The sequence below is a fragment of the Pseudorca crassidens genome, chromosome 15, assembly GCF_039906515.1.
Source record: "Pseudorca crassidens isolate mPseCra1 chromosome 15, mPseCra1.hap1, whole genome shotgun sequence".
Taxonomy (NCBI): Eukaryota; Metazoa; Chordata; class Mammalia; order Artiodactyla; family Delphinidae; genus Pseudorca; species Pseudorca crassidens.
In genome coordinates, this window is record NC_090310.1 from 35,896,634 (window position 1) to 35,923,412 (window position 26,779).

General features: G+C 41.1%; 1 protein-coding gene across 3 annotated transcripts in view; it reads left to right on the forward strand.

The window, feature by feature from the left end:
• The window catches only part of CREBBP (CREB binding protein), a 131,432-nt gene that overhangs the window by 20,354 nt on the left and 84,299 nt on the right, over nucleotides 1-26,779 (forward strand). For all 3 annotated transcript variants that reach the window (XM_067706815.1, XM_067706817.1, XM_067706816.1), the window contains exon 2: nucleotides 3,748-4,460. In XM_067706815.1, coding sequence (XP_067562916.1) covers nucleotides 3,748-4,460 — 713 coding nt within the window. The remainder of the gene's footprint in view (nucleotides 1-3,747; nucleotides 4,461-26,779) is intronic.

Consider the following 26,779-nt stretch of genomic DNA (forward strand, 5'->3'; position numbering starts at 1 on the left):
CGTTCATAGATTAAGAAGCATTACATTAAACACACACATACATTGATTTCTTTTTTTTTTAATTAATTTTTGGCTGTGTTGGGTCTTTGTTGCTGCGCATGGGCTTTTCTCTAGTTGTAGTGAGCGGAGACTACTCTTCATTGTGGTGTGCGGGCTTCTCGTTGTGGTGGCTTTTCTTGTTGCAGAGCACAGACTCTAGGCACACGGGCTTCAGTAGTTGTGGCACGTGGGCTCCAGAGTGCAGGCTCAGTAGTTGTGACGCACAGGCTCAGTTGCTCCATGGCATGTGGGATCTTACCAGACCAGGGCTCAAACGCGCGTCCTCTGCATTGGCAGGTGGATTCTTAACCGCTGCGCCACCAGGGAGGTCACTGATTTCTTTTTTTTTATGAGATTACTGAGTAAAAATGTGTGTACATGTGGACAGAACCTAGAAGGCAACAAACAGAAATGTTAGTTATGTTGGAGTGTTGTTTTCATTTGTTCTTACCTTATTTCATGTGGTCTTTGTGTCTGGAGACCTTAGGGAATCTCCAGGTTCAGGACAGTACAATAGCATAAAAGCTGTGGAATGGAACCCACAAAGCCACCTGGAAACACAGGAGCTGGGTTGTTGCTAGCAGCACGCCCTGGTCAGTGGTTCTCTCAGAGGTGTCTGCTGTATCCAGGAGTCGAGTCCTGTTGTCTCTTCATAGTTGAGTGTCCTGTAATCGTGAGGAAGCAACCCCAAATTGAGGGGCATTCTACAAAACAACTGACCTACCCTCCTCAGAAATCTCAGAGTTACGAAAGACAAAGTGTGAGGAACCTTTCTAGAGTAAAGGAGAAGACCAAGACATGACAACTAAGTGCGCTGGGATCCAGAATCAGATTTTGGATCAGGAAAAATAAGTGTGATAAAGGGCGTTTTGGAAAACAACTGGCCAGATCTGAGTAAGGGCAATCAGTATATTAAGTGTTGTATCAAGGTTAAATATCCTGAATTTTATAAATGTACTGTGCTGTGTAAAGGGTGTTCTTAGGAGGCACAAAATAAAGTACTTGGGAGGAAGGGCTCATGGTGTCTGCAGCTACTCTCACAGGTTCTACAAAACAGAGTATGTGTATATCCACTTGCAAGGAGTATCTAGTCCCTTACAGTCAGGCAGGAAGAAATGAGTATGTGTTCGAGGTGGTTTATGAGGCATGTAGGTACAGAGAACTCAGGAGGCTGAAAAGGAACTGGTCAGTTCTGCAGGGGCAGCCTACAGAAAGTCTTCATAGTCACTGTTTAATCTGAGGGAGGGCTGGACGTGGGGTTTTCTAGACTGAGAGAGAGTACACCCAGAAGAAAGGTTGCTAATACATGTGCTGGCTCACGGTATTGTGGCTGGAAGGTAGGAGGTGCCTGGGAAAGAAGGGCTGGAAAGTGGGCAGGGGCCACCTACTGATGTGCTGTGTGAAGGAGTTTGAACTTCACAGAAGTGATGGAGATAAGATGCCTTCAGCTGCAAGTTACCTTTAAACTCCAACTAGAATGGCTTAAATGATAGGAAATGTATTTTCTCTCATTACGAGAAGTCTGAAGATGAAGAGGCTTCCAGAGTTGGATAATTTAGCCTAGAGATGGCTTCATGAACCCAGGTGCTTGTATTTTTTCTGCAGCCCTCCTTAGTGTTTGTTTTTGTTTTTGTTTGCGGTACGCGGGCCTCTCACTGTTGTGGCCTCTCCCGTTGCGGAGCACAGGCTCCGGACGCGCAGGCTCAGTGGCCATGGCTCATGGGCCCAGCCGCTCCGCGGCATGTGGGATCTTCCCAGACCGGGGCACGAACCCGTGTCCCCTGCATCGGCAGGCGGACTCTCAACCACTGCGCCACCAGGGAAGCCCCATCCTTAGTGTTTGAACAGTGTCTCCTCTCCTGGTTGAAGAGGGTTGCCACAGTCGCATGATGAAATCCAGTGAGGAAAAGAGAGATCTTTTTCTGAGCATCCCTTACCAGTAGGAAGGAAAACCTTTTCCAGAACTGTCTTGGCTGACTTGCCTTCAGTTCCCTTAGCTGGGATTGTGTCACCTGGAAGGGGAAGGTGATTGTGGCGGTTCTTGCTCCTTGCCTGAGAAGGTGTTGCCCTTCCTAAAAGGAACATCCCGGCCAGCCAGCCGAGGAGGTTGTTGGGGGAAGCAGTCAGAAGGGTTTGCGCCATGGAGAAAAAGATTTTCAGTTTTCTAAAAGTGGGTGGTGGGAGGGGGAGTGGCTTTTAAAATTTTTTTTAAAAGCCACATGGGCACATCACCCCACCATTTTACCATTACGACTCTATTTTTGGCATATTACTTTCCAGCTACTGCCTACACGCACGTACTTTAGTTCTAATCTTACTCTGTGTGCTATTTTGTGTACAATTTCCATTTGCATGTTTTTACATAACATACATTTTCCTGTATTTGTACAGTCTTCATAATTATTTTAATAGATGTATAGTGGTTTATAGTATTATACAGCAATTTATCAAACCTCTGTTATTGGATAACAGTAATAATAATAGCTAATACTTTCTGAACACTTAGCATCCACAGGCACTGTTTAAGTGCTTTACATTTATTAATTCATTTAGTCCTCACAACAGCCCTATGAGGTGTAGTAGCCATTATCACTCCCAGTTTCTAGATAGGGAAACTGAGGCACAGAAACTCTAACTTAACCAAGGTCACACAGCTAGTAAATGGGGAGCAAGAAGCAGAGCTGGCATTCAAATGGTGGCAGTATGGGTCTAGAGTTGTAATAACCACTAAGTTAAACTACCTCTGGGTATTGTTTGCATTTATTTTGATGTTATAGGTAATTCTATGATGAATGTACTTGTACATATCTTGTCGTTTATACTTGCATGTATAGCCAGGTTGTTGTGGGTTGGACAGTGCCTGGTCAGTGAGGAACTAGAGATGACATATATAGGCCACATTAGAGAAGTGTTACTTTGAGAGGGACTGGAAAAAAGGAGTTGCTTTCATTTTCATGCTTGATTACTAGGAAGGATGGTCTATTTTGTTTACTGTTTTTTATCTTCCTTTGTGATATTTACCTGCTATATCCGTTGTGCATTTATTCTTGGGATTCAGTGTGTTTAGAATCTTTCTGTAAAATTGACCCTTAACCCTTTCTGTATAATTCAAGTATTTTTTAAGCTCCTATTTTCTTTTACTTTCAGTTATTTTTAGTTTCTATATATGTCTTTATTTTCATTTCCTGTAGCTTCAGCACTCTGAGAAATCTCATTTTCTGTTAAGGTTGGGGTTTTCTGATAATTTACCTTTTAAATATATAATCACTTAAGGCTAGACTTTAATTTCCTCAAATTACTATTCGTCTTACCTGATGCCCAATTACTATTTTACACACATACGTTCTTATAAAGCATTTTAACATCATAATTCAGTGAACTAATTAAATTTCCATTGTTTTCCTTTAATTTGTATATCTGCATTTGCCATATACTGCACTATTGTTGTTTTAGAATATATGATAAAATCTATCATTTTAGATAGCCTTCCTCTTATCTCTGTTTAACTTTCCCTTCTTCAGAATTTGAAAAATATTCTTCCTGTTTTATTTTCCCAAATGAACTTTCAGATCATTTTGATGTTACTGTTAAGACGTGCTAGTGTTCCATGTTAAACGCCCCTTTAGGTTAAGATCATAGTAACATATGACAGTTGGAGAGCTCTTATGGTTGCTTAGTTTCTCATTTCCGTTTCTGTTTAATTTCTAGATTTTGGATCATTGTTTGACTTGGAAAATGATCTTCCCGATGAGCTGATCCCCAATGGAGGAGAATTAGGCCTTTTAAACAGTGGGAACCTTGTTCCAGATGCTGCTTCCAAACATAAACAACTGTCAGAGCTTCTGCGAGGAGGCAGCAGCTCTAGTATCAACCCAGGAATAGGAAATGTGAGCTCCAGCAGCCCCGTGCAACAAGGCCTTGGAGGCCAGGCCCAGGGGCAGCCGAACAGTGCAAACATGGCCAGTCTGGGTGCCATGGGCAAGAGCCCTCTGAACCAGGGAGATTCTTCAGCCCCCAGCCTTCCCAAACAGGCAGCCAGCACCTCTGGGCCCACTCCCCCTGCTTCCCAAGCACTGAATCCTCAAGCACAAAAGCAAGTGGGGCTGGTGACCAGCAGCCCTGCCACGTCACAGACAGGACCTGGTATCTGCATGAATGCTAATTTTAACCAGACCCACCCAGGCCTCCTCAATAGTAACTCTGGCCATAGTTTAATGAACCCGGCCCAGCAAGGGCAGGCGCAAGTCATGAATGGATCTCTTGGGGCTGCTGGCAGAGGAAGGGGAGCTGGAATGCCATACGCTACTCCGGCCATGCAGGGGGCCGCGAGCAGCGTGCTGGCTGAGACGTTAACTCAAGTTTCACCGCAAATGGCCGGTCATGCAGGACTGAACACAGCGCAAGCCGGAGGCATGAGCAAGGTAAGTGAGCTTCAGTGCTTTGAATTCTTCCTATTAACCAGGGTCACATTCCTGTCCTCCTTTAGGCTTTCCTCCTGCCCCTCCCACATGGAAGAGACAGATTTGGTATTTAGTGCCCTTCTTTCCAGGATACAGATCTCTGCCCCATGCCTTTAAAGTGGGAATTGTTGAAGAAGCCAGCGATAGGCTAGCTTGCATGTCAGACAGTTGAAACTTAGGGAATGAGTTTGGACTGATAACCAGTTTTCAGCCTCTGAGGAGAATGTGTGGAAGTAGAACCACATGGTTGAAAGAGGCAGCTTCTGCTGGGAATCAGCTTTTTGTTGCAGCAGTGAATCCGGTAAAGGCTCTTTACCTTCACTTCACGCAGCCGAACAAGTCGTTACTCTTCATGCCCTTCCCTTTTTACAACCAACTGGTGAAGTGTCTTTTGTCACAGTCTCCGTTTTACCAACAAAGAAGCTAGGTTCCAAGCTGGTCAGCTACCTGCCGTGGTTAACAGGGAAGAGATAACATGGCAGAGGCAGGGGGCAGCATGGGGCCTCGGGTCCCAGAGGAAACTCAGGTTTTCAAAGTGGGGTCCCCAAACCAGCAGCATCAGCATCACCTGGGAGCTTGTTAGAAGTGCAAAGCTACCGACTCCAGATGGTGTGACGCCTGTGCGGGGTTGAGAGCTCTGCTCCAGGGAAAGGCCTTGCAACTGGTGTGTAGCGTAGGAACTGAATGTGGAGAAAGGGAAGGCAGATGCCAGGGTAGATAGGAGACCACTGGGAAAGCGAGAGCTGACAAGGGAAAGAGGGCGGGCTGATCCCACTGGAGCGCCAAACACCGAGATGCACTGAGAAAAGTCTTCTCAGCTACAGCCACCAGTGCACCTGTTTCAGGCAGTATTTGGTACAGCAGATTCCAGAACAGTAAAACAGTTTGGGCTGTTCTTTGGATTTGATTAGTCCCAAATAAGGGAAAGGGAGAGATCACAGTAGAGCACAGTTTCCCCACAAGGTTGATGCGAGCATTAGGTGACAGCTGTGAACCCTGTGACTGGCTTAGGTAAGGAGGAATTTTTTTTCACTTAAGTAAAGGTGAAGTAATTCCAAACGTTAAAATTGCATTTATCTCTTTTGAAATGTTATTAAGGGGGAATATGAACTTAATTTTTAGTTGTCCCTGGCATTTGAAGAGGGGTCTGTGTGTGAATGTGCCTTTCGGAGTTGGGTTGAGAAAAGATTTCTGTGGGCTTAGGGTTCATGGATAGATTGATGTTTGTTCCTTCCTAATTGACTCATCACTCTTGTCCACGCTGCCCAGTTACGAAAAACTATTTTGGAGAATTTAAGTCACATGCAAAAGTAGACATAGGACTCTTAAGTAATCTTAAAAATTATTGAGGGAAAAAAAAATTATTGAGGGGCCCAAGTGGATAAAACGTGGATATATCTGTCCATATTAGCCACATTAGATACTAAAACAGAATTTTAAAACACAAGCACACATTCCATTAGCCGTTAAGTATAGTGATATCACATGTCACAGAGCCTCTGGAAAACTCCTTTGTGTTCTTGTAAGGGAATGAGAGCAAAAAAGGCAAATAATGTCTTAGTATTATATGAAAATAGTTTTGACCCCTGGAAGGAACTGAGTCCCTCCACCACACTTGGAGAGCCATTGATAGAATGTATATATATATTCCTAGAAGTTAGACTTGGCATACCTGAGCACAGTGCCACTCTCACATGTAAATAAATGATTTCCTCATGTCATCAATGTCCACTGAATATTCAAATTTCCAATGGTTGCGTATGTCATGATTTGTTATTACAGACTTTTTCCCCCCAGCTCTGAATAACCTATATTTTATTCAGTTGATATGGCTCTTAAGAATTTATTAATCTCTAGGAGTCTTACAACGTATCTGTAGGAGAATCTAGTTGTTTTGCTCGTTTATTTTTTTGTTCTGGGGGTTTCCTATAGTCTGGGCTTTGCTGATAATGTCTCCTTCACTCCATGTTCCTCTGCCAACTTTTTCATTCCTTTGTACAGAGTGATCTTTCTTTCAAATGACACTTAGCTAGTGTTCACTATGTGGAAAGTGAGCCACGTTAGTGCTTTGCGGGCAGCCATCTCTGTCCCCTGTAGGTACCCTAAAGAGGCTGATGGCGAAGGAGGAGTGGGAACTGGCATTTTTGAAAGATTGTCATGGCCTTTGGTTGGGACAAAAGAACTAACAGTGGTGGACAGATAGTAGGTGTAAGAGACAAGTTCATTTTAAGCGGAATAAGATTTTAAAATGCACTCGGGAAAAGAAACATTTTTACAAAGGTAATTTTGTTTTAAAAATTATTGTTACAAAGGAAATGCAGATTTCCTATAAAATAATTTAAATAGTAAAAAAAGAGCAGCCCCTCTCTCCTTACAGATAACCACTTCTGTCTATACAGATGTATTAACACAGGTTCTTTTTTAGTATGAAATGGAACCAAACTATTGGGTTGGCCAAAAAGTTCCTTCAGTGTTAAAGTAAAAATAAAAGGCACGTTTTTCATTTTCACCAAGAACTTTATTGAACAACGTATTCACCGTTTTGTGCCATTTCTGCCATTTCTGCCATTTTTCAGGGAACTTCATAATTCCATCTTCAAAAACTTTTTTTTGAGCAAAGAACTGTTCCAGGTGCCTTTTACAGTCTTCCAGGGAATTGAAATTTTTTCCGTTAAGAGAACTTAGTAAAGACCGAAATAAATGGAAATCCAAAGGTGCAATGTCTGGTGAATACAGCAGATGAATCAGAACTTCCCAGCCAAGCTGTAATAGTTTTTGCCTGGTCATCAAAGAAACATGTGGTCTTGTGGTATCTCGATGGAAGATTATGCGTTTTCTGTTGACTAATTCTGGACACTTTTTGTCGAGTGCTGCTTTCAGTTGGTCTAATTGGGAGCAGCACTTGTTGGAATTAATCGTTTCGTTTTCCAGAGGAGCTCATAATAGAGGACTCCCAATCCCAAGGGAGATATACCCAACATCACCTTCTTTGGACGAAGACCAGTCTTTGGGGTGGTTGGTGGTGGTTCATTTCGCTTGCCCCATGATCTCTTCCATTCTATATCATTGTACAGTATCCACTTTTCATTGCCCGCCACAATTTGTTCTAAAAACGAAACGTTTTTGTTATGTCTCAGTAGAGAATCACATGCAGAAATATGATCAAGAAGGTTTTTTTTGCTTAACTTATGCGGAACCCAAACATCAAAGCGATTAACGTAACCAAGCTGGTGCAAATGATTTGCAGCACTTGATTTAGATATTTTGAGTGTGTCAGCTATCTCCCATGTGGTATATAACGTTGATTGTTCTCAGTCTCGATTTGATCGCTGTCAACTTCAGCTGGTCTACCCAACTCTGGAGCATCATCCAGTTAGAAATCTCCAGCATGAAACTTTGCAAACCACGTTTGACACATTCTATCAAGTCACAGCACCTTCTCCATACAATGCACAAATCTTTTTTTGCGTTTCAGTTGCGCTTTTACCTTTCTTGAAATAATAAAGCATAATATGCCAAAAATTTTGCTTTTTTCCTTTCATCCTCAGTATTAAAATGGCTACACAAAAATTCACCAATTTTAATGTTTTTTTTTTTTTAAATGCACGCTGACATGACAGCTTTTACAATACAATCTAACAAAATTGTTTCAAATGAAGTTAAAGACAATTAAGCACTACTAGAGCCATCTTACAGGGAAAAAAAGGAAAAAACTGAACAAACCTTTTGGCCAACCCAGTACATAAGCACCTTGCTGTTTTACATAACTATATACCCTGGATGCCTTTCCATGCTGTGTGTGCAGATTTTTCCTTTTTTTCTACTGATAGCAAGGTATTGCATTTTGTGATGCACCATAATTTATGTACTCCTCTGATGATGAACATTTGGATTGTTTCTGACTTTTCATTAGTACAAACAGTGCTGCAGTGAATATATCCTTGTGTAGGCGTATCCACATGCATCATGGGATAAATTCTGAAAAGTGACGTTACTGGGTCAAAGGCTTTGTTAAACGTTTTGTTTTTAGAAGAAATCATGCACATGGTTTAACAGCTAACAGCCAAATTTTTAAAAAATAGCACTAAGGATAAGAACTGAAAAGGTAGTCTCCCTTAATTTTTGACCCTTCGTTCTCCCAAATTCTCTCACCAAAGGCAACTACTGTTTCTTATCTATCCTGCCAGAGGTGGTCTGTATATATAGAGGTATAGAAAGGGTGTGTGTGTGTGTGCGCATGCGTGTGTGTGTGTAGCTATCTCTTCTAAACATGAAGAGTAGTATGGTACAACATCTGTCTCTCTCTCTGTCTCCCCCCCAACCCCCACCATGTATAAATGTAGACATACACCTCCTTTCCACCCCTGAACAACATAAGTTGGAAGTTGTTCCATGTTAGATAGAGCTCTCAGTCCTTCTTACTAGCTATGGTACGGTAGTAGTCCCTGATTTGGCTATATCTTTTTTTTTTCTTTCTAATAAATGTATTTATTTATTTATTTTTGGCTGCATTGGGTCTTCGTTGCCGCGCATGGGCTTCCTCTAGTTGTGGCGAGCAGGGGCTGCTCTTCATTGCAGTGCACGGGCTTCTCATTGCGGTGGCTTCTCTTGTTGCAGAGCACGGGCTCTAGGCGCGCGGGCTGAGTAGTTGTGGCTCGCAGGCTCTAGAGCTCAGGCTCAGTAGTTGTGCACAGCTTGCTTAGTTGCTCCGTGGCATGTGGGATCTTCCCGGACCAGGGCTCAAACCTGTGTCCTTGCATTGGCAGGTGGATTCTTAACCACTGCACCACCAGGGAAGTACCTGATTTGGCTATATCTTAATTTATAGGACTAGTGCCCCAGTATCTGTACATTTAGATTGTTTCCAGTGTTTTGCTGCTATCACAATTTTTTTTTTTTTTTTCGCTGTCACAATTTTTGACTTGTATATATATCTTTGTACAGCTGAGTGTAACAGCTGGATGAATTCCTGGGGGTGAAGTTTCTGGATTAAAGGATATTGACATTTTTAATAAGCATAGATATTGTCAGATCCTCTCCAAAAACATTATGCAAATTACACCCTCATCAAAGTGAATAAGTCCCTGTGCCCCAAATTCTCACCAACACTGATACTATTCTTTTACTGATTTGCCATTCTCTTAGGCAGATTGTCTCTTAGGCAGAATGTCTTTTCATAAATTCATGGGCATTTGTATTTTGCTGTTGCTTGTATTCTCTGTCAACTTTTCTGTTGCATGGTTTCCCATTTATTCTTGTTGGTTTGTATTCTTTATATTCTTTGTATATTAAAAGCTAAAGTCTAAAGACAAAAAAAATAGAAACAAAGCATAAAGCAGGATGGGAGAAGCAAAATCAAGCATAATAATTTAAAAATATGAAATTGTTCAATTTTTTGACTGAAAATATTATAATTAAAAGAAACAGCTAAAGTCTTTTAATGAGTGAAAGTTTCTCCCTCTTTTTTATTTGCTAAAGTCTGTTTTACCAGGAGAATGGCCACATAAGTTTACAATATGATAGTTCTGAGTTTTTTTTGTGTGTGTGTGTGTGGTACGCGGGCCTCTCACTGTTGTGGCCTCTCCCCTTGCGGAGCACAAGCTCCGGACACGCAGGCTTAGCGGCCATGGCTCACGGGCCCAGCCGCTCCGCGGCATGTGGGATCTTCCCAGACCGGGGCACAAACCCGTGTCCCCTGCATCGGTAGGCAGACTCTCAACCACTGCGCCACCAGGGAAGCCCTGTGTAATGAATTTTAACATATGATGGAGCCAGTTGCCTTTCACTCCTTTTCAAGAATCCAGTATTTTCTTTGCTGTCCTTATAAGATACTCTTCTAGATGTATGGTTCTCAACCCTGTCTGTGCATCAAAATTACCTGTTTTTTTTTTTTTTAACGTGGTGCCTCATCCCTACTGCAGACCAATTAAGTTAGAATCTCTGGGGCATGGCATGAGCATTGATATAGTTTATAGTTCCTCAGATGATTTTCATGGCAGCCGGGGTTGAGAACCTCTGTTTCAGATAAACTTTAGGACTGTTTTTCAGATTCCTAAAAATCAAACAAAAGTCTTGGGATTTGATTGGGATTATATTGCATTTTATAAACCATTTAAGGGGGATTTTGACATTCTAACAGTTTTGTGGCTTTCCAAGTTGTCTTATCCTGTACATACAAGGTTTGTCTTTTCATGGAGTCTTATGTTGCTCAGAGGCATACTATAGTTTTCTTTATATAGGTAATACACCCTTTTTATTAAGTTTGTTTCTGGATGTATTAATGGGTTTATCATTGCTATTAGAGATGAGTTATTCTATTTCATTACCTAATTGACTATTGTTTTAATATAGGAAAGATGTTGATATATACATGTCAGTTTGGTAATCTGGCCACTTAATGGAGTTCTCTTGTTTATTCTAATACTTCTTCAGTTGATTCTCTTGGGTTTTCCTAGTAGGCAGTCATCTTTTGCATTACTGATACTTTTGTCTTATTGGCAATATTTCTACCAGTGTTTATGCTCTTGGGAATCCCTGTCTTGTATCTGACTTAAATAGAGATGTATGTAGTGTTTTATTATTAAGTATAATGTGAGCTTTGGTTTTCAGTCTTTTAAAATTGGGGTGTAATCTATTACTCATTTATTGGATGCTGGATTTTGTCAATTCCCTTTTGACATCTGTAGTGGTTACCCTGTGATTTTTTTTTCTCCTTTGTTTTATTTATGTGACAAATTATCTCAGTAGGTTTCCTACTATCCAACTGAACCATCTCTGTAATTGTGAAATTGAAAGTTAACGTTTTGCTGAATTTTATTGGCTAGCATTCATTTAGAGTTTTTGGTTCTCACTAATCAACAGTGAGATTGATCTGTAGTTCTGTAGTTCTTTTTTGTGTTTTGTCAGGATTTGATATCAGGGTTGTGTTAATTTGGTCGGAAAGAGTTTGGAAGCTGGTCACATCTGTTCTCTGGAACAGTTTCGAATTTGAATGATCTGTTCCTTGAAGAATTGAGAAACCATCTGTACAACCGTATGGGCTTGAAGCTTTTTTCCTCGAGGGTGACTTAAGATCTTTGACAATACTCCATTAGACTATTGGTCTCTTAAGTCAATATATTTTTCTTTTAGAAAAGTCTAAATATATTTTTATTCTGAAGAAAAACTCAAAATGTTTAACTTCTACTCTCATTAAAAAATATAAAGTGGGTACTATTCCCATGTTACAGATTAGAAATGGAGGCACACAGAATGGAGAGGAGAAATTATTTCATTAAAAAAAATATATCATGCCATGTTAACATTATTGCCATGTTGTTGAAATGGCTTATGTTTCCTATTTTAAATGTTTTCTTTAAGAGACACAAAATTAGGAATGAGAAAGTAGAAATAATCAAAAACATCAGGAAAGTCCAAAATTGTAAGAATTTTTATATAACTCTTAATTAATTGTAAAGCCTGGATAAAAAGAATTTTTATTAAAAGATAGATTGTAAAACTGATCCAAGAACAGGCTGCACGGGTTAGTGATTTAAGAGACCCTTAGCCAGACTTTATGGGATCCGATCCTGGCTGTGCTGTGTGATCGTGGAAAGTTACTCAGCTTCCCTCTATTCCCTTCATTCTGTGTGCCTCCGTTTCAACAGTAGGAAACCTCATATGTTATCTTTTCAGTAGCATGCTCTTGTTTTCTACAGAAAATAACCCAAACACTTGTCTTTTAGGAGGAAAGCAAAAAAGATATTTAAAGATAAATTTAAGGGCACTTCCCTGGTGGTCCAGTGGTAAAGAATCCGCCTTACAATGCAGGGGACTCGGGTTCAGTCCCTGGTCAGAGAACTAAGATCCCACATGCCGCGGGGTAACTAAGCCCACGTGCCACAACCACTGAACTCGTGCGCCTCAACTGGAGCCCGCGTGCCACAACTAGAGAAGAGAAAACCTGCATACCACGACTAGAGAGGAGCCGCACACCACAGTGAAAGATCCCGCATGCCTCAGTGAAGATCCCACGTGCCACAACTAAGACCCAGTGCAGCCAAAAAGAAATTAAATAAATAAATAAATCTCTTAAAAAAAATAAAGATAAATTTAAGTGGGAATTGGAAGCCATACACTCAAGTTCTTCTCCTGGCTAGAGGTATTGAGAGTTATTGCTCTGCACAGAGAAGGTGGCAGAGGGAAGCCAGACACTGGTTGAAAGAGGAAGGTATTTTGATGTATCTGGGCAAGGGGTCCAGACTCTTTATAGTTTTGAGGTTGATAAATGCTTTTACAGCCTTAGAAATCCTTTCAGTCCTTTCTTATAAGTAATGTATTGGAAATAAGGGACCAAAATAGTTTGTGTGGTAAGCCTTCTTCACAGGGGGTTAGATTAGGGCTTATTTTTTTATAAGGTTTTTGGAATATTGTTGTTTTTTATTTTTACTTTTTTTTTTTTTTTTTTGCGGTACACGGGCCTCTCACTGTTGTGGCCTCTCCCGTTGCGGAGCACAGGCTCCGGACGCGCAGGCTCAGCGGCCATGGCTCACAGGCCCAGCTGCTCCGTGGCATGTGGGATCTTCCCAGACGGGGGCATGAACCCGTGTCCCATGCATCGGCAGGTGGACTCTCAACCACTGCGCCACCAGGGAAGCCCTGTTCTTTTTTTAGAAAGTGGTCAGAAAATGGGGAGCTAGCTTTCCGTAGAGCTCTCCCTGAGGAGTGAAGGGTGGTTTTTTTTTTGTTTTTTTTTTTTAAAATAAATTTATTTATTTATTTATTTATTTATGGCTGTGTTGGGTCTTCGTTGCTGTGCGTGGGCTTTTTCTAGTTGCAGCGAGCAGGGACTACTCTTTGTTGTGGTGTGTGGGCTTCATATTGCGGTGGCTTCTCTTGTTGCGGAGCACGGGCTCTAGGTACGCGGGCTTCAGTAGTTGTGGCACGAGGGCTCAGTAGTTGTGGCACATGGGCTTAGTTGCTCCACGGCACGTGGCATCTTCCCAGCCCAGGGCTCGAACCCGTGTCTCCTGCATTGGCAGGCGGATTCTTAACCACTGCGCCACCAGGGAAGTTCTGGGGTGAAGGTTTTGATTTTTAGATCCAGACCCCCCTGGATCCAGTCAACCAATATTTTGGTCAGATAAGATAAAGTGGTCGTTCTCAGACTTGGTGTCCAGCACAGGCACTGCAGGCTTGTTAACCCAGAGTGCTGGGCCTCCCCAGAGTTCCTGATTCAGTAGGTTTGGGGTGGGGCCTAAGAATCTGCTTTTCTTGCCAGCTCCCAGGTGACGGTGGTTGTGCTGATCAGCGACCACACTCCGAGAATTGGCGTGCCGAAGGGATAGATTAGCGGCATATGGTCAGTAAGAGAGGAGTAGGGCCAAATTGGCTGTTCAGAATAAGTGACTCACCTTCTCTATTTTGGAATGATAATTGGACATTTCTAACATTTAATAGCAAGAGAAATAATACTGTATATTTGTCTGGTCCTTTTCTCTTTCTCATGTAATGTCATCTCATCTGATCCTTGAAATAATGCAAAGGAAACAAGGAAGTTTTTTATTAAGTAAATCCTAATTTGGCCTTTTTGAAAAAGATCACAATGGAGGTAAATGGTCAGTTTATAGAATTAAAAGGTTGAAAACTTTGAATTAATACAGTGTGCTGTGTGATAATTATATAGCTCCTGTAGGCACAGGTTTTTGGTAGAAATATTAAGCAGTCTTGTACTGGCTCAATAATTGTATCATGATTTTAATGGAGAATATGTGATTCAGGATTTACTGAACTTCCCATGATAATTATCCATGAATTTATTTTTTAATTTTTTAATTAAATGAGGTTGTATATGTATATTTAATGGCTTTACCCACAGATTGTACTGACCTGCTGCTACTCCTGTCATTGTTGTTGTCATCATCATCATCGTTAGTAGCAGCAGCAGCAGCTTCAGCAGCTCAAACTGCTTTCCCCAGATGCAGTACAGCCAAGTGCTTAAGAGCAGAGGTTGGGATCTGGAGTAAGCTGCCTCAGTTCAAGTTCAGGCTCCACTAAATTATTAGCTGTGGGAAAATAATATAATCACTCTGGGTCTTAGTTGTTTGTCTTTTAAATGAGGATAATAATAGTATCTGCCTTTGAGAATTGTATGGATTAAGAGGGGATAGTAATAATATCTACCTCATAGAATTGTGCTGATTAAATGAGATGGTGTATATATAGTTCTTAACCACAGTATCTGGGTTTACTGTAAAACTTTGAGAGAAGATTGGTTAGTTAGCTGGCTAGATGCTTTCTTACATAAAGGATTTGAGATAATCACATTTGAAGTGATGAGACTGCTTTTCTACTGTTTTCAGAGAATTATTTTCTAGTAATAAAAGTAGTTGATTGTACAAAAATTGAAAGTTTAGAGAAGAAACCATAATCTTATCACCCAGTTCATAATTGGTGTTAACTTTTTGATGTTTTCCCTAGCAATCTTTTATCTATAATTATGTATCTCTTTTTAAAGTCAAAGTTGGAGTTATATTTCTTTCTTTTTCCAGTTAACTTTGTAACTCATTATTTTCTGTAGCACAAACTGAATGAATGTTTTGCATAATAGCAGCATTGAGTACTTTGATTTGATAGGTCTCCAGGGTGACTACTTTGAAGAGTATACTTGTAAGAAAAACCAGTCAGCTTTGTTACTTTCTAACTAAAGGTCAACAGTTAGGATCTGGGGTTAAAGACCTACATGTATTAATTTTTTAAATATTTTATTGTTTTACTTTCATTATTAATTTTTTTTTTAATTTTTTAATTTTTATTTTTTTTTGTGGTACGTGGGCCTCTCACTGTTGTGGCCTCTCCCGTTGTGGAGCACAGGCTCCGGACGCGCAGGCTCAGTGGCCATGGCTCACGGGCCCAGCCACTCTGTGGCATGTGGGATCTTCCCGGACCGGGGCACGAACCCGTGTCCCCTGTATCGGCAGGCGGAGTCTTAACCACTGCACCACCAGGGAAGCCCCCCATTATTAATATTTTTAAAGGTATAATTTACGTAGAGTGAAATGCACAGATCTTAAGTGTTACAGTTTGATTTGTCAAAACTCATGCCCATGTAACCCGTACCCTTCTTAAGATACAGGGCATATTCATTACCCCAGAAAGTTCCTTTGTATTCCTCACTTTACCTGTTCTCTCCACCCATGTCTGCTGTCACTACTGATTTCTTTCACCATGGATGAGTTTTACCTGTTCTCAAACTTCATATAAATGGAATTCTGTAATGTGGGTTTTTTGGTTTGTTTTTGGTGAGGCTTCTTTTGCTCATGGTGTGTTTTTGAGATTCATCCATGTTGTTGCCTGAATTTAGTAGTTATTTTTATTGCTAATTAGTATTCTGTTGTATTAATATACCATGATTCGCTTATCTAGTCTCCTATTCATGGATGTTGTGGTAGTTTCCGGTTTGGAGCTGTTAAGAATAAAGCTTCTGTGAACATTTTTGTATAAGTCTTTGTGTGGACATATAAATTTTCATTTCTCTTAGATAAATAACTAGGAATGGAATTGACTGGATAAGGAGGGGTCTGTTTCTGGACTCTACTCTGGGAGTCAGCAAACTATAGCCTATGGGCCAGATCTGGCCCACAACCTAAGAATGGTTTTTATGTTTTTAAACAATTGGTTAAAAAACAAACTAACAAATAAATAAAAGGATGAGGGATGGGGGCTTCCCTGGTGATGCAGTGGTTGAGAGTCCGCCTGCCGATGCAGGGGACGCAGGTTCGTGCCCTGGTCCGGGAAGATCCCACATGCTGTGGAGCGGCTGGGCCCGTGAGCCATGGTGGCTGAGCCTGTGCGTCCGGGGCCTGTGTTCCGCAAAGGGAGAGGCCACGACAGTGAGAGCCCCGCGTACAGCAAAAAAAAAAAAAAAGAATGAGGGATGGAAACCATAGGTCACCTGCTAAGACTAAAATATTTACTAGCTGGACCTTTACAGAAAGTCTGCCCACCCCTGTTCTAGTCCATTCCATTGATCTGTTTATTTCTTTAGCTTTATAGTATTAAAATCGGGTTGCTTGGGCGTCCCTGGTGGCGCAGTGGTTGAGGGTCCGCCTGCTGATGCAGGGGACAGGGGTTCATGCCCTGGTCCAGGAAGATCCCGCATGCCGCTGAGCAGCTAGGCCCGTGAGCCATGGTCACTGAGCCTGCGCGTCTGGAGCCTGTGCTCCGCAACGGGAGAGACCACAACAGTGAGAGCCCCGCGTAACCGCAAAAAAAAAAAAAAAAAAAATCGGGTTGCTTAATTTCTCATTTTCATTTCTGTTTAATTTCTAGATTTTGTGTCATTGTTTGACTTGTTTGTTGCTAATATGGAGAAATATAATTGGTTTTTCTTTATTAACGTTATATCCTGTAACTTTGCTAAACTCACTTGTTCTACTTATTTGGTAGATGCCTTAGAATTTTCTAGGTCATGGTTGTCCTTGTAAAATAGTTTTACTTCTTCCTTTCTAATCGGTATGCTTTTTATATTTCTGGCTTTACTGCTCTGCCTGAGACCTTCAGTGTTTAATAAAAGTGTTGAGAGCATACATCCCCTGTCTTATTCTGGATCTGTGGAGGAAGCCATTCAGTCATTTATTAAGCATGGTGTTAGTTGTAGGCTTTTAGAGGTATCCTTTGTCAGGATGAAGAAGGCCCCTACTCTACGTAGTCTGCTGCGTCTTTTTATCATAGATGATTGCTGAATTTCATCAAATACTTTTTCTGTATCTATTGAGAGGATCAGGTGGATTTTCTTTATTCTGTTAATGTGGTAAAGTACATCTTTCTGAATGTTGAACCAACCTTAACAGTCCTGGGATAACCTCCCTCGATCGTGATGTATTAACCTTTTTACGTACTACTGGATCTGATTTATTTTATTTATTTATTTTTTAAACTGAGTTAGGATTTTCCTTCCTTCCTCCCTTCCTCCCTCCCTCCTGTTTTTATTTGGCTGCGCTGGGTCTTAGTTGTGGCGCATGGGATCTAGTTCCCTGACTAGGGATCAAACCCGGGCCCCCTGTATTGGGAGCTAGGAGTCTTAACCACTGGGCCACCAGGCAAGTCCCAGATCTGATTTATTAGAATATAGTTTAGGATTTATGCGTCTATATTCATGAGGGATATGTGTCTATAATTTGCTTGCAGTGTCCTGATATGGTTTTGGTATCAAGACTACACTGGTTTGTTCCCTCTTCCTTTCTTTTCTGAGTTCAGTATTTTTTCTTAAAATGTTTGATAAAATTCACCAGTGAGACCATCTGGGTCTGGAGTTTTCCTTGTGATGAGGTTTTAAACTATAATTTGATTAGTTTAATAGGTACAGATTATTCATATTTTTCATTTCTTGTGTTAATTTTGATAATTTGTGTTTTTCAAGGAATTTATCCATTTCATCTAAGGTCTTGAATTTATTTGGCATAAAAGGATTCATAATATTCCCCTAATTTCCTTTTAATTTCTACAGACTGTGTAATAATGTCCATTGCCCCTCTTTCAATCTGATATTTATAATTTTATGTTTCTCTCCTTTTTCCCTGATCAGTCTGGGTAGAGACTTGTTAATTTTATTGGTATTTTCAGACAACCAACTTTTGACTTGTTAATATTCTCATTTTTATAGATCATTGATTCTCTTTTTGTTATTTTCTTTTTTCTATTTTGGGTTTTCTTTGCTCTTTCTAACCTCTTGGGGTAAATGCTTATTAGATCATTGATTTTAGACTTCTCCAATATTAACATTTGAGCAATAATTTTTTTTTAACATCTTTATTGGGGTTTAGTTGCTTTACAATGGTGTGTTAGTTTCTGCTTTATAACAAAGTGAATCAGTTATACATGTACATTTGTTCCCATATCTCTTCCCTCTTGCGTCTCTCCCCCTCCCACCCTCCCTGAATCAGTTATACATATACATATGTTCCCATATCTCTTCCCTCTTGCGTCTTCCTCCCTTCCACCCTCCCTATCCCACCCTTGAGCAATAAATATTGGTCTGCACTGCATTTCATAAATTTTGATAGGTTATCATTTAGTTCAGAATATTTTTATATTTTGATTTGATTTTTTATATTTGATTTCTTCTCTGGCTCATGTTTCTTTTTTTTTTAATTTATTTATTTTTGGCTGTGTTGGGTCTTCATTGCTGCACGTGGGCTTTCTCTAGTTGTGGTGAGCCAGGTCTACTCTTGGTTGTGGTGCACAGGCTTCTCATTGCGGTGGCTTCTCTTGTTCTGGAGCACAGGCTCTAGGCGCGCGAGCTTCCGTAGTTGTGGCACATGGGCTCAGTAGTTGTGGCTTGCGGGCTCTAGAGCACAGGCCCAGTAGTTGTGGCACACGGGCTTAGTTGGTCTGTGGCATGTGGAATCTTCCCGGACCAGGGCTTGAACCTGTGTCCCCTGTATTGGCAGGCAGATTCTTAACCACTGCGCCACCAGGGAAGCCCTGACTCATGTTTCTAGGTAGAAGTGTGTTGCTTAATTTTCAAATATTGGGGATTTTTGCAGATATTATTTTGTTATTGATTTCTGATTTCATTGTGGTCAGAGAACATGCTCTATATGATTTTTGTCGTTTGAAATTTACTGAGACTTGTTTTATGGCCCAGTGTATGGTCTGTCTTGATGAATGTTCTGCATATGCTCGAAAAGAATGTGCCTCCTACAGTTGTAGGGTGTAGCATTTGTAAATGTCAGTTAGAGTAAGTTGATTGTATTCAAATTGGCAACGCCCTTACTGATGTTTTTTCTGTCTCTTCTATCAGTTACTGAGAGAATGTTAAAAATATCCAACTATAATTATAGATTTTTCTATTTTTACTTTAACTAGAATGAAATTTGATTACTTATTTCATGTATTTTGATGCCCTTTTATTAAGTGAATATACATTTTGGATTATTATGTCTTCCTGATGAATTGAACTTTTTATCATTCTACATGTTTCTCTTTATTTCTATTAATATTCTTTGTCTCAGTAACATAGCTGCTCCCACTCTTATTAATATTTGCAAAGGATATCTTTTTTTACCCTTTTGTCTATGTCTTTATATCTAAAGCGTGTCTCTTGGAACGAACATATAGTTGGAACTTATTTTTAATTTATTCTGACAATCTTTGTCTTTAAATAGAAGGTTTAGTTTATTTACATGAAATGTTGATACAGTTAGACTTAGGTCCACATCTTGCCATTTGCTTTCGATTTGTCCCTTCTGCATTTTTTTTTTTTTTCTCTTTGTTCCTTCCCTGCCCTTCTTTTGAAGGCTGATTTCAATATCTTTGTCATCTCTCTGTTTGTTTCATTTGCAGTCTTTTGTTCGTTTGTTTAAATATATAATTCCAGTTACGGGTCACATTTTCCTGCCTCTTTGCATGTTTAGTAATTTTTGATTATGTAGTGGATATTGTGGATATGTTGTTGAATAAGTTTTGCTGTCTTCCTTTAGGGAGTGTTGGATTTGTTCTGAGAGACATTTGACTCCACTCTTTGTATTCCTCTTGGGTGTTTTTCCGTCACTGCAAACATTTTAGGAACCATTCTCAAGCCCAGCCATTAACTTGTCTCAGACTTTAACACGGACTTGGGCAGGGCTTCTTAAACTTTAATGATTTGCAGATCACCTGGGGATCTTGTTAAGGTGCAAATTCTGCTTTGGGAGGTCTTGGGAAGTGGGGTGCTTTGAGTCTGCTTTTCTCACCAGCTCTAGGAGGGGCAGTTGTTGTGGCTGTGCCCTCCAGGCACTGGGAGGTCTCTCCATCTTGATGGTGTGAATGTAAGTTAGGGTATGTAATGGGTGCCCATTGGTGATTGGATATATTACACTTCAAAAGTTATCTGTTGTTTCTTTCCTTGTTCAGTGTAGAAAGTTGGGAAGTACTAAACCTAACATTCTTTATGTAAATGGGTCCAAAGCATGACTTCAAGGATCGACTTCTCCAAAATGTTTCTGCAATATTTTGGAAAGAGTTACGTTTACTGTAGACAGTAATTTGCTGTCCATCTGTCACCAAGTTAAAACATTTAGGGTTTTTATGTTGATTACCGCATAATACTTATGGCATTTTTCAGAATTACATAATGACTATAACATAAAATTTCAGTATGATCCTTTTATGAACAAGGATAACAATTACTGTATTTACTCTTTCTGAATTATAGTAAGAGAAGAGCAGCAAGGAATGACACTTCTGGGCTGGGGTGCCGATTGTACTGGGCTCTGTGCTGGGTGCTTTGCAACACAATCTCAGTTCGTCTCATGTTTAATAATCCTGTGAGGTACATGCCATATCTGTTTTGCACATGGAATAAAATATTCTGAGCCACTTTTCTGTCTCCCAGGAAATTATTCAAGATGACACATGTTAGAAAGTGGCAGACTTGACTTACAACCCATCCATGTCTGACTCCAAGGTCTGTATTTTTTCTACTACACCATTTTGTCTGTAATATACCAGGATTCAACATAAGATGGGGAACTGCATAATACCCAATTTTCTGTGTATGGACCAGGTTTTACCCCCATTTACAAAATTTATAGAATAGATAACTTGGAGAGTGAGTCTAATTCCCCAGGAGTATTTTTTGTTGTACAGAAGGATTTGCTGCTTACACCCTTCTAGAAACACACGTGTATACTGTGGGCCTTGCCTGTGGTCTCATTGGGCTGTGGCTCTCAATCTGAAATAGTAATTCAGCCAAGCAAGTTTTGCAAGACCCATAAAGAAGTTGATTTTTCTGGCTAGGGAAAAAGTGTTTACCTCCCATGTGGGAGGCCAGCATAGTTATAATTACTTTTTATGTGATTTTTTAAAGTGATCTTGTCTCTTAAAAATTTTTTTTTAAACAATACTACTACTGTAGCAAAGAAAGATTTCATTTGTGACTTTCTGGGTTTTTTAAATTTTCAAAACACACCAAAGAACAATATAATCAACATCTATGTTTCTGTTAGTCAGAATTAACACATGTTGATACTTTTCAGATTTTCTTCACAGTTTTTTTTTTTTTTCTTAATTTTTATTTTGGCCACACCACATGGCTTGTGGGATCTTAGTTCCCCAACCAGGGATCGAACCTGGGCCCATGGCAGTGAAAGTGCCAAGTCTTAACCACTGGACCACCAAGGGAATTCCCTTTTCACTTTTAAAGTAGACACTTTTTTGGAAAGTTTTAGATTTATAGAAGAATTGGAAGTCAGTATTGAGGATTCCTATATTTCTTCCTCCCCCCATTACTGTTTCCCATATTATTATATTTGTATATTTGTCACAATTAATGAGCCAATATTGATACATTATTATTAACTGAAATCCATACAGATTTCCTTAATTTTCCCCCTAATGTCCTTCTTCTTTTTTTAAAATTTCATCCAGGATACCACATTACATTTGTTATGTTTTCTTAGGCTCTTCTTGGCTGTGACATTTTCTCAGACTTTCCTTGTTTTTGATGACTTTGACAGTTTTGAGGAGGACTGGTCAGGTGTATTTAGGATGCCCCATTATTGGGATTTGTCTTATGTTTTTATTATGGTAAGACTAGGGTTTTAGACTTACGGGGTTATGGAAGGAAGATCATAAAGTGCCATTTTTTTAAATTAATTTATTTTGGCTGCATTGGGTCTTCGTTGTGCACGGGCTCTCTCTAGTTGCGGCGAGCAGGGGCTGCTCTTTGTTGCGCTGCGTACTTCTCATTGCGGTGGCTTCTCTTGTTGCAGAGCACGGGCTCTTAGGCACACGGGCATCAGCAGTTGTGGCGCACGGGCTTAGTTGCTCCGAGGCATGTGGGATCTTCGGGACCAGGGATCGAACCTGTGTCCCCAGCATTGGTAGGTGGATGCTTAACCACTGCGCCACCAGGGAAGTCCTAAAGTGCCATTTTTATCACATGGCAAAGTGTGCATATTGTCATCATGGCTGATCACATGGTTGTGTGGCTTACCTGGCTGAGTTCGTGTCTCTGCTGTACTGTTCCATTCCCTCCCCCTTCTAGCCTGTCCTGTTGGAAAGAAGTCACCATGCACAGCCCACACTTAAAGAATGGGGTTGGGCTCTATCTCCCTCTTGGTGGGGTGTCTGTGTAACTTATTTGGAGCGCTTCTGCATGGGAGATTTGTCTCTTTTTCATAGTTTTTTAAAATAAATGAAATCAAATCTAACAGATTAAAAATCTAAGTGTCTTATACACGATATACATGGTACGCTATATGTATTCATCTCATTAAAAAAACTTGGTATTATTAAATTGATACATATAGGTTTGATTCTTTTTTTTTTTTTTTTTGCGGTACGCGGGCCTCTTGCTGTTGTGGCCTCTCCCGTGGCGGAGCACTGGCTCCGGACGCGCAGCCTTAGTGGCCATGGCTCACGGGCCTAGCCGCTCTGTGGTATGTGGGATCTTCCCGGACCGGGGCATGAACCTGTGTCCCCTGCATCGGCAGGTGGACTCTCAACCACTGTGCCACCAGGGAAGCCCTGATTCATTTATTTTTAACATCTATTCATATGACTTAAAATTCTTCTTTAATTTTTTTGTATTAAAATTTTTCTGTATTTGTGCAGAGTTCTGAGTATACACATAACACTCTGAAAACTTTGCTTTTTACAAGAACTTAAAGCAGTGGGTGTAGCTGAATCTCAGAAACAAGAGGGTTTTGTCTTAATAATTGTTAAAATAAAAATTACTCACAAATGGAGTTTCCCCAAAACATTTTTTATTTTTCTTTGATCATCTTTGCTACAGTTGGTAAAATGCATTCTGTGCAAAAATTCCTTTTTTCCCCCCTTTTGTTGTCTGCTGAGGAGTGAGCACCTTTCCTGAATGTTCTAATGAACAAGTGTCCAGAGTGCTCTGAATAACACCAGATCAGAGCTATGAATTGGTTGTTGATGACATTTTCTGTTCAGGAGATGCAAGTAATTATCAGTGGATTGTAATTCCAAAGCCATAGTTCTGTATAATTACATCTGTGCATATTATTGTATATTTTAGGGTAAGAATGTGGCACTTGGGTTTGTAGCTTTTGAAAAATGGCATGATTGCAGTGGTTGCTTTGTTATTACCAAGTGGAAACTTCATGCCCTCAATAATGAGTTGTTTAATTCTGTTATTCTGCCCAGTGTTTGAAGGATGAACTGGAAAACAAGCCATCTTAAGTCCTAGAACGAGGCAAGAGATAGATAATACTGGGAAATGCCAACTTCATACATCGTATTGGAATTACTGACCTTGTAAATTACAAATTACAATGCATGCCCGTCTGTTTTCAGTATTGTAGAAAATTTATTCACTTTAGAGAATCCTGTCTGATGTTAGAGATTTTCTGTGCTCTATTTTTAGAAAGAGATCTTAAAGGCACCTCAAGATTGCACAGTGCTTTGTGGTTTTCAGAGCATTTTCCTATGTGCTGTTCCATTTAAGTTGGAAACAGGAAGTCTGAGCAGCCCTCTGTGTATTGTGTACAGAGGTGTATGGTCTCATTGGTGAGCAGCCATGCTGATAGGGCTATGGGGGAAAGCACTGGGGCATGGAGATAAGGGACAGACCAAGGGGAGGTTCGGAGCGTTGTTTTCTCCCCTGAGGACTTGGCACATGTTGGTTGGAGATTGGCTGTAGAATGGGAGGTGCTGGCCTGCTTGGCAGTTGTACTTTTAAAGTTGTCAGGGTGTGGTTGCACCTAGCTGTGCTACTGCCACATGTGGATTCATTGAAGGAAAGGTGTGTGGAGATGGGTGTGGCCGGAAGACAGAAGGTGGTGACTCTCAGTTCAGTCTGTCAGAATCTGATTGGAGACATCATAGCAGCTTTCATTCCTGTCTGTTGATTTTGCAAGTGATGCTCTTCAGAGACAGAGCTTACCTCTTATAAGTAATTATCAACATTAATAACCAGCTTACTCCTGCTGTTCCCAGTATTGATGTTCATTTTAATTAATACCTTCGATCTATCAGTCAACTCCCAGCCAGATGGCTGGTCATCTAGTCCGATTTTTGTGGGTAACTGAGTAGAGAGAGACTTTGAAACTGCAAGAGTAACTTCTCTAGGCCTAGTGGATACCCAGGCCCCTTTTGAGATGTCTTACCGTATTCTCATTCATGGTGATGATGCCCAACAGCACCCGTCACTGATGAATATTACAGTTACTATTTAGCCCACTTCTCAAGACCCGCCTCAAGTTAGACCACCTGAGCTGTTTGTCTGCCCACAGGGCCAGGGCCCCCCTCTCCCCCTTCAGACTCCATTTAGCAGTCAGTGTTGGTGCCACCTGCTGACAGCGCACATGTGTTTTCCTTGTAGCTTGTGTCTCTTGCCTTGGGCTCGAGAGGACGTGGCCCTGCATGCTATACACCTCCACCACCCCGTAGTATCTCCCTTCTGGAAGATGCTTAATAGACATCATTCTAATAATTGATAACGTGTATTTTACCACTGCCTTTTCAGCTTCCACTGTGCCAAAGATCAGAGCATCATTGCTAACAGCTGAGAGCTGGGAGGCAAGTGGGCTTTAGTGAGAGTTGGGCAGATGTGATAGCAGCTGGATCATCTCCTTGCTGGAACAGGTGCTACTCCTGAAATAGGTACTTTCCAACTGTAAAAGTACCTCACTATCGAAACATGGGAGCCAAACACATTCTGGTAAATCCCTCATGATCCAGTCTCTTGCCTGTTGCTCTCCAAAGCTCAGGTACCAGATAGATTCAGATGAAATGGTATCCCTGCTGCCTGAAATATGAACCAAGATTAAGGTAGCAGGATAATTGTGCCTTTGTTGTATCAGGAGGCACTCACGAAATTTCCAAGTTGATAAACATAAGCTACTAAAGCAACATACAGCTTTTTATATCCTGATTGGCTGTTGACTATGTTTTGCTTCTCTTTTCCCTCCTTCCAGCCTTCTTTGCCAATAGTAGTGGTAGATGTCTGAGTGGCTGAGCCTCATTCAGGCTTTTTTTTTCTGGTCACATGTATAATACATTAGTAACAACTTACAACCATGTTATAACCGGGGTGAATTTGATTTAAATTACCACCCAAGAGTAATCTCTTGACAGTCATACTCAGTTTGATCTACCTAGTTTTATTCAGTGTCTGATGACAGGTTAAAATTAATATTTTAGGGATTTCCCTGGAGGTGCAGTGGTTAAGAATCCGCCTGCCAATGCAGGGGACACAGGTTTGAGCCCTGATCCAGGAAGATCCCACATGCCACGGAGCAACTAAGCCCGTGTGCCACAACTACTGAGCCTTCACTCTAGAGCCCACGAGCCACAACTACTGAGCCTGTGTGCCATAACTACTGAGCCTGTGCACCACACTACTGAATCCTGCGCACCCTAGAGCCTGCGTGCCACAACTACTGAGCCCACGTGCTGCAACTGCTGAAGCCTGTGCACCTAGAGCCCATGCTCTGCAACAAGAGAAGCCACTGCAATGAGAAGCCTGCGTACCACAATGAAGAGTATCCCCTGCTCACCGGAACTAGAGAAAGCCGCGCACAGCAACGAAGACCCAATACAGCCAAAAAAATTAATTAATTAATTAAATTTAATTTTTAAAAAAGAAAAAGTTAATATTTTAAGTACAGGTGTGCAGCCCAACAGTGTGTCATCTTGTCATTGTGGGCAGTCATAATGTTTGAGCAGAGAATGGCTTTTAAAAATAACTTTTTGGGACTTCCCTGGTGGCGAAGTGGTTACGAATCCACCTGCCAATGTAGGGGGACACGGGTTCAAGCCCTGGTCCAGGAAGATCCCACATGCCGCAGAGCAACTAAACCCGTGCACCACAACTACTGAGCCTGTGCTCCTAGAGCCCATGCTCTGCAACAGGAGAAGCACAGGCACTGCAATGAAGACTAGCCCCCGCTCGCCGCAACTAGAGAAAGCCTGTGCTTAGCAACGAAGATGCAACGCAGCCAAAAATAAATAAATAAATTTATTTTTAAAAAAAATAATAGGGACTTCCCTGGTGACGCAGTGGTTAAGAATCCGCCTGCCAATGCGTGGGACACGGGTTCGAGTCCTGGTCCGGGAAGATCCCACATGCTATGGAGCAGCTAAGCCCGTGCACCACAACTAGTAAGCCCGTGCACCACAACTAGTGAGCCTGTGCTCTAGAGCCCGCAAGCCACAGCTACTGAAGCCTGCGTGCCTAGAGCCGGTGCTCTGCAACAAGAGAAGCCACCGCAACGAGAACCCCATGCACTGCAACGAAGAGTAGCCCCTGCCCTCTGCACCTAGAGAAAGCCTGCGTGCAGCAACAAAGA